Source organism: Ochotona curzoniae, unplaced genomic scaffold (genome assembly GCF_017591425.1).
Source record: "Ochotona curzoniae isolate NIBS_2020 unplaced genomic scaffold, NIBS_Ocur_1.0 contig_3527, whole genome shotgun sequence".
NCBI classification, from domain to species: Eukaryota; Metazoa; Chordata; class Mammalia; order Lagomorpha; family Ochotonidae; genus Ochotona; species Ochotona curzoniae.
In genome coordinates, this window is record NW_024465897.1 from 1,076,478 (window position 1) to 1,089,799 (window position 13,322).

At 52.7% G+C, this 13,322-nt stretch overlaps 1 protein-coding gene across 1 annotated transcript; it reads right to left on the minus strand.

Annotated features, from left to right (window-relative positions):
- Positions 1 to 9,968: 9,968 nt before the first annotated feature.
- On the minus strand, positions 9,969 to 12,494 carry SCGB1A1 (secretoglobin family 1A member 1). Its single transcript, XM_040981877.1, has 3 exons — positions 12,398 to 12,494; positions 10,411 to 10,601; positions 9,969 to 10,123 (listed from the first exon to the last, which is right to left on the minus strand). The coding sequence occupies exons 1-3, from the start codon at positions 12,450 to 12,452 to the stop codon at positions 10,091 to 10,093; spliced, it is 279 nt and encodes a 92-aa protein (XP_040837811.1). The 5' UTR covers positions 12,453 to 12,494; the 3' UTR covers positions 9,969 to 10,090.
- Between the last annotated feature and the right edge of the window lie 828 nt (positions 12,495 to 13,322).

The window sequence follows — 13,322 nt, forward strand, 5'->3', positions numbered from 1 at the left end:
AACAGGTTAGGTGATATCCCAGGCTCCCCCTTTTCTCTGTGAGTATACTGCTCTCTGCCTTCCCTGGAACAGGTGTCACTAGGTGACCTGACTGTCCTTTCCCTGTGGGCACAGGAGTCAACTCAGATGTGTTACCAATGGGCATCTCTGCACTCAGGGATGGAGGTCCCTTAAGTGCACCTGCTGGGAGCTTGTCAGATCTGGGGCTGCTGCTCAGTGTGGTTAGTCCCAGGTTGTTCCTGCAATAAGATTCAGGACTTTGATGGAGAAAGGAGCTGTGGGAGGCTGGCCCACATTTCCCATGTGCCTGGAAATTCTGTCTCAGGCACAGGAATTCTGACTTCCTGTTTGGCCTGGCAATCGCTCCCCCACATTTCGGCCCTAACACATCCTCTGCCTTGCCCTCTGAGGATCCATTTCCTCATCTACAAAATAAGGGGTTGCATTAGGTCGTATCTGAGGCCCCTTTTGGCTTGAGAAACCCGTGATCCTGCCTCATCCCCACCCCCGCCCCCTTTCCCTTTGGCCTCTTGATTGACCACAGAGGGTAAGAGGGAGGAAGCAGGAGACAGGTGGGAGGGTTGTGTGCCCTGCATGTCCAGGACAGCCCTTGACCCGCCAAAAGCTGCACAGTCAGAATGACACGGTGCTGAGGCTGGGAAGTCCTGTTTTAGGAGAGGGGAGATGGTGGGGGTAGGGGCAAGATTTGAAAGATAAATGCATAAACACCATACAAATGCCAAACAGTTAGCTGCATGACAATGGAGGGGAAAGTTTAGAGGAAAGCAAAATGCATGGGGAAAAGGTTTATCAAGGGAAACGGAAAAGTCTCCAAGGATTGGGAAACAGGTGTGATGGAAGTCTGCTGCTTGCTGCCTGACCTCCCAGTCAAGATCTACCCATGGGCAGGCGGGCCGCAGCCTGCACTGGGAGACGGCGGGGTTCCATGGCCCCAGACCCCTTACTCAGCATCCTGCTAGTGGTGACCCTTGGCTTGCTGGAATTCCAGAGGCAGAAGGGAATCTGGGTTTAGGGTCCAGAGGTCCAGGAAATATCCCTTCCCTTCTCTGAGCCTCAGTCGCATTTTGCTGTTACCTATTAAACTGCATTTGATATTCAGAAGAGGTTTTTATTTAAAGATTTACTTCCTTGAAAGGCAGAATTATACAGAGAATGGGAGAGCGAGAGAAAGAGAGTAACAAAGAAAGACACACACACACACACACTTGGTTCACTTCCCAAGCATCTGTAACAGCTGGGGCTGGGTCAGGCGGAAGCCAGAAGCTAGGAACTCCATTTGGGTTTCCACATGGGTGCAGAAGCCCAAGTATTGGGACCATATTGCTTTGCTTTCCCAGACACATTCAGCAGGGAGCTGGATCTGAAATGGAGCAGCTGGGACTTAAACCGGAAGCTATATGGGCTGTCAGTACTGCGGGCAGCGACTGAACCTGCAATACAATGCGGACCGCCTCCCCAAAGAGATTTTATATTTTTCCATGCTTCATTTACTGAATAAAGTCATGATAATTACAACAGAAGTAAACAAAGTCATGGAGAATTCCAACATCTTAAGAAGAAAAAGAACTTGTCAGCTTAAAATAAATTGCCCAAAGAAAGGAAAAAGTTGTCACAGTAGAGAGGGAAGTATGTGTCAAGTGCTCGCAGCAGGGGCAGCCGGTGTGGGAGATGGTGGTCTCAGAGCTGGGGTCAGTGCTGGGGGGACTGGTGTCTTCCCATCTCCTTCCCACTTCCCATGGGAGATGCCCCCACCCGAATGCCATGGGGTTTCAGCAACGTGGTCGGGTCTGCAGTAGTGCCTCACGCCAGCTTCCTCCCTTGGGCCGGACAGGTCGGCGACGGAGGCGGTTGCTTGCTTTTATCATGAACGCTATCATGTGAGCCTGCATGATTATTATGTTTTTTTGCAAGACCTTTAGCTGGTACAAAGCGGCAATGGGTCTCTTGTCGCCAACGCTAGAGGGGGATACCACAAGATTAAAGGAGATAAACAGAGAGAGCATGTCTTCTTGGCTTTTGGGAGGGGCGAATGGTGCCTAAAGCAGGATGGCATAGAAGAAAAGTCAACAAATAGGTCTTTATGAGAGTTAAAAAGTCTTTTTATCACCCAATGGCACCAATTAGAAAAACAAGGAGGCAAGCCTCAGATAGGGAAAAATGGCCTATCTGACACAGTGCACTTTCCAGGATGCATCAAGAACTGCTACAAATCAACAAAAAAAAAAAAAAAAGAAAGAAAAAAGAAAAGAAAAGAAAGAAAAGAAAGGGTCCCCAATGAGAAACGGCAAGAAGCAGCAGCTCTGAGATCATTCTGGGCAGGGTCATGAGGAGATTCTATGCGGTCTCAAAGTTTGCAGCTACCTGCTTGGGAATGGGGCCTCGGAGACACTTCATCCTGTGTCCTGGCACAAGCCCCTCCACCTTCTTGGAGACTGGGCCTGGGGAGCTCAATCCTTTTGTGCAATTTTCCATCAATATGTTTCAACTGAGAAAAGGACTAATGACTTCCTATCCACCCTGTTCTGTTAGAAGTTCTCCAAGAATGAAAGCATGAGGCTATGGCAATGGCTGTTGTGAGTCAGGTTGGAATTCCAGCTCTGCTCTTTTGCTTTATTTATTGTTAAGTATATACTTATTTGGAAGAGAGAGAGAGAGAGAGAAAGATATTGATTTTCTATCTGCTGATTCACTCCCCAATGACCACAACAGCCAGGGCTGGGCGAAGCCAAGGTCAGGAGGCATGAATTCCATCCTGATTTTCCACATCTTTTGCTGCTTTCCCAGGTGCATTAGCAGGGAGCTGGATGGGAAGTGGAGCAGCTGGGACTTGAACTGATGCTTATATTGAATGCCTGTGTTGCAAGTGCTGGCTTAATCTGCTGGGGCAGACCTCAAAGGAGGAAGTGATTCTTAGAGATCAAAGATGGATTTTGTGGAAGTGATTTTGGTGAAGGCCTGGGTAGGAGCTAGCGGAAGATAAAGAGAGGTGGGGTGGGGTGGGAGGAAGACTGGCTCCAGACGATGTTCCACTGAGAAAGCTGGACTTCTTAAAAGTTTTAGATTGGTTTATTTGAAAGGCAGAGTACAGAGAGACATCCACTGGTTCCCTCCCTAATTGGCAGAGCAGCTGGAGTTGGACCAGTCTAAAATCAGGAGCCAGAAGTTTTTTTTTTCTTTTTTTTTTTGATTTCTCATGTGGGTGTGGGGCCCCACACACTGGGCCGTCTTCTGCTGTCTTCCGACCTGCATTAGCAGGGAGCTGGATTGGAAATGGAGCAGCTGGGACTTCTGGCATTGCGGTTGGTTGGTCATTTTACCCAGTATACCACAGTATACCACAGTATACCAGAGCATACCACAGCGCTGGCCTCTGGCACTTTTCTTATAACAGATGAATTTTGTGAGCATGGGAAGCAGGGGCTGCAAGCCTGTGCTGGACAAGCTCCTAGGAGAGGTGCAAACAACTGGAGCCAGGAAATTCACAAGGAGAGCAACATGCAAGTTCAAGTGCAGATGGCTCAGGTATGACTCAGGGCAGAGGTGGTGGGATGCAGAGGAAGTTGCAGAAAAAAATGATGGAAGCCAGGGAGGAGACGTGGAGGATCCCTGAAGTCAACTCTGTGTGTGCAGGAAGAGGAATGAGGAAGTGCGAGCTGCCTGCCAAGGGAATTCTCAAGGGCTGAGGTCAAGGGGCGGCCACTCCTTTCCTGGGTCCTCAGCTTCAGGTGCTCTCAGAACACACTGTCCTCTCTGGTCTCGGACATGTAGGGGGTACTCAGAGGACAGACACCAGCTCTCCACAAACTTTCTTTCCACCGCTGCTACCCAGGGACTGCACAGAGGAGGGCGTACCGGGAGCAGAGGGGCCCAGGTAGCATCTGCAAGCACATGACCACTTCCCACAACCCAAGGTCTCTGTAAATACTGCCCTGGGGGGACAGGACCTGCACAGGGTTAACAGCCTCCTAAAGGGAGATGCACATCGTGTTTTGAATAAAATCCCTTTGTTGTTGTTTCACAGGGCTGCAGCAAGGGCCAGGAAAAAGCCGCCCCCTCTGAAGGCTGTTTTTGTGACTGTTCTTTGGAGCATTGTTCTAAAAATGGGAAATGACATGTTGCCGTGCCAAAGGAAACACGCACCTGCAGGGAGAGGCATACCTTCTGCGGGGCGGTTTCTTGGAGCCTGTGCGCTCAGCTGCTGCACAGCCCGCCTTGGGCCCAGGGGGTCACGGTGTGTGGCTGAGGGGTGCAGGTGCACCTGCAGGGAGCAGGATACCTTCTGTGAGGTGGCTTCTCAGAGCAGGTGTGCTCAGCCACTGCACAGCTGGCTTACTCCCCAGAAGGCTGCAGCAGTCAGGGCCAAGCCAGGCCAAAGTCAGGAGTCTCTTCCATGTCTTCCATATGGGTGCAGGGACCCAAAGCACTTGGGTTGTCGTCCACTGCTTCTCACAGACCATTAGCAGGGAGCTGGGACACGAACTGGTGCCCATCCCCACCTGAATGTGCTGCCTCCAGACACCAGGGAGCAGAGAGAACATCAACATGCTTGCTTTCTGCTCCTTCTTGCTTTCCCTTGCACCTCTTTTTCACCCTGATTAGTCTAAAAAAATTACAATGTGACTTTCAATGTGTCAATCAATAAACTTCTTCCAGCAGGTGGCCTCCTGGACCATCAGACTGGGTACAGCCTGAAATTTGTGTTCTGTAGCTGTAGACATTCAGCGATACCCGTTTCTATCACTATGTGTGTATGCCTGTAATCAGGCATTGAAATCTAACAAATATGACATGAGTAGAGTTCAGATGCATTTGTGGCTTAGGAAGAATCTGATTTCATGAATGGATTTCATCTTCACCTAAAGAACAAGAAGGAACAACAGGACAGGACAAATTTCAAACTTTTTGGATAAAATTCTAGCTAAAATGCTAGAACACGTACCTGCTAGAATTTCCTGCCTGAATGCATGAATTTTTCAAATGTGTTGGCAGAGAGCAATATCTGGGAGGGGGGCAGGGTCGTGTCTTCATGGTCCTCTGGTAACTGATACAGTCCTGCTGGGCAGTCGAGAGTGGAATAAAAAGTGTTTAGAGTCTAGTGAGTGCAGGGCCTGTAAACCTGGGCTATTTTCTGTTGCTTTGCCTGGCAGCTTAGCAGGAAGCTGGATGGGAAGTGGAGCAGCTGGGACTTGAACTGGTGCTCCCCTGGGATGCTGAGTCCACCGCCCCACGATGGCAGCTCCTCCTTGAGTGTTTGTAATCTGGTGTAGATGCAGCACCTGCAGAATGGAGTGTGTAAACATATCATCTACATTAGCTTCAGATTTTTTTTTTTGAGCAGAAGTTCACCAATGAGGGTCTTAGTCATTTGTTGGGCATATACATCTGGATGGCCTGCTCTCCTTGGGGTTACTTGGATTTTCAAATTGTTCTGCAATGACCGTCAAGATGACAAAAAATGTGGGCCATGCTTTTGTGCGTCTCACATTTAGAGAGGGTCATAGATGCAACTTAACGTGCCCCAAGGAGATGGTTGCCCAAGGTGCCCAGGTTGGCACAATGTGGGCTCTGTGGAAGGGAGAGGCTGCCATCAGCTGGAACTGCATGTGCCACCATGTGGAGGTGTGACCAGTATGTGTGCCTCTGTGCGAATCAGTCAGCTTTATCTGTCCACTGTCGCACCCCCAAAGCAAAGGGCAGAAAGGGGAAGCAGCAGGAATGGGAGGCAGGGCTTGTGCTGGGCAAGGAGCCTGAACTTTATCCCCAGGGCAGGGTGGCTGGGATGGGGTTGAGGCAAGGCATGGAACTCTCCTGACGATCATGGGCTGAATATTGTGAGAGGCAAGACTGGCATCTTGGAGACCCTTGGGAGCAGTGAAGGTGTAAGGTGTGTGATAAACTGACGCTGCGGATGAAATGAAGATTGCAAATCCACTGGCCTTCTTCGGATGGGGCGACTGTTTTGAATGGCTCCAGTGGGCCCGGTGTGATCACACGGGCTCCGTGCAAGTGGAGGCGGGAGGCGGCAGAGGAGGTCAGAGACACTGGTGGAGAGCTGCACTGCTGGCTTTGAAGATGGCCAACCGACTGTGAGCCGAGTCGTGAGGGTGGCCCTTTCTCTAGAGCCTCCGGAAGGGCTGTAGCCCTCTGACACCTTGGTCGTTGGCTGAGCGAGATCCGTCCTGGACGCCTGGCTTCTAGTGCTGTGAGATCATAAATGTGTGGGTTTCTTTTAAAGATTTAAACATGGTATGTCTTTGAAAGGTGGAAGGACAGAGAGAAACAGAGACATACGAGTGAGCTATCAGCTCTTAATCCCCCAAATGCTTGCAGCAGCTAGGCCTGAATCAGGGCAGGAGACAGGAACTGAAGCCAAGTCCACCATGTGGATGGCACACACATCAGTGTCCTGCTGCCCCCAGGGTCTGCAACAGCACAAAGCTAGTCAGGAGCCAGAACCTAGGAACGCTAACTGGAGACTGATGGGTGCCTGGGGTCAGGAGGGTCCAACTCCCTGCAGTCCTGCCCACTGTTCCTCGCCCACCCCTGCTGGGAGCCCCTGACCAGCCCTCCACTCTGCCCTCGAACTATGGGGTGTCTACTTCTGGGACGGGAAGGCACGAGGAAAACCAAGAGAACCCGAGGAGCTGTGTGCTTCATGGTTACTCAGAATGACTGGGTACCATGAGTTCATAACTGCAGGCATCTTATGAGTTAATTGGACTTTCACAACTGGCTAGGGATCCACGCCCTAGAAAGGGGCACAGATCTGAACCCCCTGGCTTGTCAATTCCGGAACTGGAAACCACGCTGGCTTAGCTGAATCTATTGTCAGGATTTTTTTTTTTTGGTATGGGCCCTGGTTTTGTAACTGGAGCTTGTTCATGGAAATGCGCTGGGTGGCTCATGGTGATGACTCACCTCACATTACTCCCCTGGGGCTGTCGGTGCATTCTGCAGGCGCTGAGGAGAAACAGGCCTTAATTGCACACTTTGGAATGCACCGTCTCTGTGGTTCCATCATGGTCCACAAGCCTCCTTATCAGCTCGCCAAAGCCATTTCCAGCAGCCGTGGGCCTGTGGCTGAATTACTACCCACAAACCCCTTGTTATTCACAAACAGCAAGCACTCCTTGCATCAGCTATAAACGCGAGGCAACTGTGACTGCCTCATCTTGATAAAGTTGGCAAGGGCTGGTTTTGTTTCCTCTTCCTGTCTTGTGAGTCATACATCGATCTGCTGCCAGGCCAGGCCAGCCTAGGCCATCTCGTGTCTCACACTGCAGCTCCCCCAGGCTCCACGGACCCGGGCGGGGTGGAGGCAGGGGCTTGTGGGGTGGGGGGGCAGCCTTGGGGTCTGGGCAGGACTCCGTGACTTCCCTCCCTCCTCAGCTTCCTACAGGAGTGAACCCCCTTTGCGTGTGGGTGGTGAGGGTAACAGACACCTCTCAAAAACAGTTTTCACCCAGATTGAATTGCCTTGACCTTGTGACGAAGGAGCATCGTCTGTTCTTCCCGAACTCCACCGATGTAGGAAGGCGAGAGCGGGTTGAGTGCTAGAAACACAGTTCTTATTTTTTTAAATCTTTGTGCAAAAACAATTTTAGATTTTTCTTCATTCTGTTTGTGCTGAAGATCTCTGCACCACAGGAAGCTGATGTCCATCTTCGTATTTTTGAAATCGGCAGAGCGATGTCAAATGACTCTGGCTGGTCATGTACAAATAGTAACATATTTACATATTTTATGCGATAAAATCTAATACATGGGTGGACATTTTATCTCCTCTTTTTCCCATTTTTCTTTTTTTTTTTTTAAACATTTGCTTAATTATTTGAAAGGTAGAGTAACAGAATTTGTCATGCACTGATTCACTCTCCAAATAACTGTAGTGGTCAGAGCCCAGGTCCGGTAGAAGCTTGGAACTCCATCTGGGCTGCCCACATGGGTGGCTGGTGCTTAAGAACCTGGGCCATCTTGTTTTCCTAGGCACACTGGCAGGGAGCTGGATGGGAAGTGGAACAGCCAGGATTCACACAGATGCTCCTATGGAAGCCTGCATTGCATGCTAAGCTCCTCTTCCCCAAATATTGTGAGCCAAGCATGAGGTTTCTGCAGAAACTGGGCTGCCTGCGGACTGTGCCTTGCCTGCTGGGTGCTTGACGCTGTGTAACTGCAACGCAGACAAAAAGAGCCCCAGAAGAACGGCCGTTTCCTCCTGGTTTTCGTCCACGCTGGCCCTGCTGCCCGCCCTTTGTGCAATAGATTCGGCCCTTCCCAGCCTCCCGTGCTGCCTCGGCCAGCTGACAGCAGGCACGTCCCTGAGGCCATCTCCAGCCCCCTGCAAGCAAGTCTAATTGCATTCCGTTCCATCCTCAGATACCTGCCTTGCATCTGCCCTCGCAGGCTGGGAACGTGTCATTAAAATTCTGAACCTTTTATGGCCTTGGATCCTTATCTGGCAGAGCGTCATGCTCACCTAGGTGGACACAGACCAGCAGAGGCCAAGGTCTACGCGCTAATGATGACCTGGATGGAAGGGCGGGGTGAGTGCGTGGGAGTTAGGGCCGCACCTGCGGTGGAGAACCTCCTCCGGCTTTGCCAACGCCCCCTCCTCCACCCGCCCTGGAATTTTTACTGTCCCTGTCCTTCCTGGGCGCAGACAATGGCGCGAGGGCGCGGCGGTTTACAGTCTGTGTGCACAGCCCGTGTGGCTGTTCCCAGCAGGGTCACTTGGTTCACTGGCCCAAGGGTCCTGCGCTGAGGACTCCACGCCCTGCGCTCTGCAACCCTTGCTTGTATGCACGGCAGATGAAGGAGAACTTGGGCACACGCCGGCCTGTGAGCTAGCCATCGATAGAGGCTCTCAGGCTGTGGTTTCTGCTTGGGGACTGCACAAACCCTGCAGGGAGAGGTCATAAGTCGGCCCCGCCAGCTCCCCTCTGGGAACATTCTGGAATCAAGGCAAATTCCAACCCGCCTGCCACACCGCCCCTGTTTTTCCAGAGAATTCGAATTCCTTAAAAATAAAATTCAAAGCTCCTATGGCTGACACAAGGTCCCCGGTCTAGGCTTTCCAGCGGCTGGCGGTCCCCACAGGGCGGCGGCCTGAGGCGAGGCGCGCGCCCCCGGGCGGCGTGGCCGGTGCTGCCCCCTCGCGGCCGCCAAGCGCGGGACGCGGCCACGCCGCCCACGTGGCGTGAGGGGCCTGCGCGGCCTCCTTCCTGCCCTGCGGTCCCGCGTGGGTGCCCCGCTGCTGCGGGCGTGCGAGTCCGGCGCAGGGATGTGTGGATTTGATTTTTAATATCGATAGGGATCAGCTGTTTAGAACAGGTTGTATTCTTTTTTGGGCCACGGATACTGAGCGGTCGGTGCCAAGGCCCTGAAGTGGGATGGGGAACGCGGGTGCCCTCTGGTTCAGGGGACTGGCATTGCAGGCGCTGGTTTAACCGGCTGCGTCACAACACTGGCCTGCAGAGTGTTGACTTTTTGTACTGAAAGGACCAGAAGCTATACAGGGTGGAGTGTGCAGCTCAAGGGAGTTGCACTGGGCCAGGTGTGTGGGGAAGACACTTTCGGGGTTCCCCTGGCGTGAGCAGGCAGGGACTGGCTGTTTGACCTGTGCCCTTGGAGGGAGCTTGCCAAAGGCCCTGTAGACACACTGAAAGTGGAAGAGTCAGGGGTGGTTCGCACGCACCTGCCCCAACTGGGGGATGGACCTACAGCTTCCCCGGGACTAGGACCAGATTAGGAGGGGGTGGCGATGAAAGGGGAGGTGTTTTGGTGACAAATGTCAGAAATCTAGAGAAAAGAGCTTTGGGAGGGGGCAGAGATGTCTCCTGGGGTTGTAGGGCAGGGCTCAGCTGCCTGCTGTGGGTCCTGGCCACCCTGCCCAGAAGGTGCAGAGCTGCTTGAATAGCAGGTATAGAAAGGTCAGGACCACTGATGTGACATGCTTGTAGTTTATTGAAGGACACAGGGACTGGCTGGGGGAAGGAGAAGGATCAAGGGGGTGTGGGCTGGGGCAAGGGGCTTTGGCAGGTGGAGGGCGTCCGCCTGGGGTTCTCCCATCCTAAGCGCACTGTGGGCTATTTACGATCTTCTCCTAAAACGAGAAACAGACAGAAACCCAGCATGATACAGAGTGAGGTGAGGCTCTGGGTGAGATGGAAAGTTCACCACCTTCCCTGGTCTAGGGGACTGAGAGAAACAATGGTGGGCGGGGCGCATGGTAGGGCTTGCTTTTCTGAAAAAGCCATTTGAAAAGTGGCTGAGGGAAGTGCCTGGAGCTGAGGTGGCCATGCCTGTGGGCAAGGCTGGGACACTGGTTTCTCTGGTCCAGGGATTAGGGCGCCTAGCGGGATGAGACTGCTGCCAAGGGGCGCTGGTTACCGTGAGCCTCATGATGTCCTCTCTGGTCTTCTGGGGTAAGGTGTCCAGCACTTTCTTCATCTGCATCCCTGAGTCCTTCAAGCTGTCTTCAAGGTTGAAGGGCTTCAGGGACGTCTCGTAGTCGGAGGTCACGCCCAAGAGGAGGCTCTCAATGACGTGGGCGAAGGCTGGGCAGATGTTGCCTGCAGATGCTGGAGCACAGAACAGAAAGAGCACACAGCGCTGATGCGCACGGCCTGAGGCTGCAGCAGCCTCCCTGGGATGCGGCAGCCTCCCCGTGGATGCAGCAGCTGCAGCTCCGGCCTTCTGTGCCTGGCCTGAGCCTTCCCTGGACTTCCTGGGCTGGCGTGTGGCCAGGGTCGTTTGTTCTTTCCACTCATGTTCTGGGGGGCAGAGTGTGGCTCACAGAAGCTGCTGAGCTGATTTTTAAAGCAGCCTGGGGGCTGGGAAGAGTTCACTGGGAACGGTGGTTCCTACTGGGACCTCGGCTGTCATCTGTGGTCAGCGTAGTCAAGGCCACCTGTCCCTGAGGCCTGGGCCTGGCCCTAGCCCAGCATGGGCCTTCCCACTTGGCCTGGGAGAGGTTTGTATGTGGCAGTGGTGGACCTTGTAGTTTGCTCAGCTTGACCAGGACCAGCCTCTTGTGCCACTGTCACCATAACTGAGTATTCCCCAGGCTGCCATTCTTTTTGGAGCCTTGTACCCCTTTTTAGGGTGTGGGGAATCTCACTACTCCCTACCTCTGTCTGCCTGCATCTTGCCAGAGTCTCAGAATCTCTGTGCTTGAATTCTCTGCTTTGAGCATGGACATAAGGTCTTCCCAAGGTGGCCACTCCAAGTCACACTCCATCCAGAGCTCAGATCCCTGCTCCGCAACTTCCTGCACCCTCGGGAGTCGCTTTACCTTATCAAGTACTAAGAAGCTCAGCTTTGTCATCTATGAAATGGGCACAATATTTCTTCTTCGTAGAGTTGTAAGAAAGAGAAGAGGCGTGTGTAGACAGGTTAAGAATAGATGTTCTCCATCGTGTGCACACGAAAGTGTATGAATGGGTGGTGTGTTCCCAGTTCACACCCTTCAAGTAGTTCAGTCCTGTTTTCCTGAGTCCCCACCCCTCTACGCAGTACCCAGATCTTCCAATTCATGCATTTCAGCACACACATGATGTCACGTCCCCTGAGAAATGAATGGTGCTCTCTGCCAGCCCATTGTTCCACTCCCTTTTGGTTCGCATTTTCTAACCCCCAAAGGGCCGTCAAACCCACATCAAGGAGTTGTGTGAAACTTTCCGCTGGTGATTGTTTATGAAAACAACAACTACAGCAACAGCATTTTCAGATGGGAGTGGGAGAGGCTGAGGCGGAGTGAGGCACAGTTAGGTGACTTAATTCTCAAACCACAGGGCATATGGAGGGAGGAGTTAGCCCCCTCCCTCCCTTCCTGCTTGCTTGCTTCTATCCCTTCTCTCTTGGCCACAGTGGCAACAGCTTGGAATCACGAGTACAAAGTTGGCTCGAACTCTGCCCGCTGGGTTGGCACCAGCCCAAGAGGAAGAGCCCTCTCTGGAACTGTGCTATAACCCCAGACTGGGAAGCTGTGCCTTGGTTTGGGTTTCTTTTGGGGTGTGTGTGTCTCTGCAGCCCTCCTTGAGCTGCCAGATGAGGTGGAGGCTCCGAAGGTCCCAGGCATCCTGGAGTCTGTGCGTTGACAGATCCTGTGTTCTTCCCCCACTTGCAGGTGCACCTGCTCCTCCTGCAGGGGTCTGCTCCCTCCCCCCAGCCTGTTCCCTGGAATTCTCAGGTTGTTGGAAAAGATGGTATCCCTCCTAGTTTCCTAACAGCCTCAGGGTTCTCCCCAAGTCCCCCAGATGGGATTGCTCACCAGACCCCTTTTCTGATTTGTGTCTGCCAGAAGCTAGAGAGGGGTGAGCCCAAAGAACTGGCGGCCAAGAGAGCTCCCTGGGGGCAAGGGATGCTGGACACTCACCAGGACTGCAGTAGAGAGCCAGCATGGCCAGCACGAAGGTGATGGCAAGCTTCATGGTGCAGAAAGGGCAGGTTCTGGGTGGTCTCTGGATCTGGTGTTCTGTGTGAGATGTCCCTTCAGGAGCCTTTTTATATCCTGCAGGCAGCACCTAGAGAGAGAAGAGAGCAGGGGCTGGGCTCCACTCAGGGAACCACACTATTTACTTGGGCACTGACTTGGCAGAATAAGTAAATATTCCCTTTTTTGGGAACCAGTTTCTGTACCTTTTGAAACTGAACCCAGACAATGGTCTCTGGGGGATGGGGAGCCCAGAGTCTCGTGTGGAGGTGGTGAGAGCAGCTCAAGTCAGAGGGCATTGTGACCTGGCCACCTGGGTCTTCTCTTTGAAGATAGGCATCAAGGTGATTTAGATGAACAGAGGCAGGCATTGGTTCCATCACCACAGGAGAAAGTGAAGCCCAAGTGGCAGACACAGAAGGGGGACACAGGACCCTCATATTACACTGGGCTCCCCTGTTGCTCTCCTCCAAGGAAAGTGGTTGGACCTTGGGCCAGGAAGGTCACTAGGGTCAGAGCAGTGCCGTGGTCAGACTTGGAGGAGACTCTGACCAGAACTTGTGAGCAGAGAAAGGACTTCTTCAGAACCCTCAGCAGAGACCCAGACTCCGAACTTGGCAGGGTTAATGGCCTGCCCAGGCTGGGTCTGTTCCATTCCAGAAGTGCCCGCCAGCTGGGCCCTACTCGATGGGCACCTGCAGTTCTTATCGCGCTTGACCCCCTAATGGCCTTGACCCTCTTGACCATTTCCTTCTTTGCACGGTTCTCTCCCCTCTTTCCCACGGCTCTGTCCTTTCCTGTTTTCCCTCCTGGTTCATTCCTTCTTGTTCTCTTCAGATGTTTATTCTCTGACTGCTCTGAAGTGTTG

Coding starts and splice junctions, on each gene's coding strand:
- SCGB1A1 (XM_040981877.1), bottom strand. CDS start 12,452: ATGAAGCTTGCCATCACCTTCGTGCTGGCCATGCTGGCTCTCTACTGC. Junction 10,602..12,397: donor GGCTCTCTACTGCAGTCCTG/GTGAGTGTCCAG, acceptor TCTGTGCTCCAG/CATCTGCAGGCAACATCTGC. Junction 10,124..10,410: donor AGGACATCATGAGGCTCACG/GTAACCAGCGCC, acceptor TTCTCGTTTTAG/GAGAAGATCGTAAATAGCCC.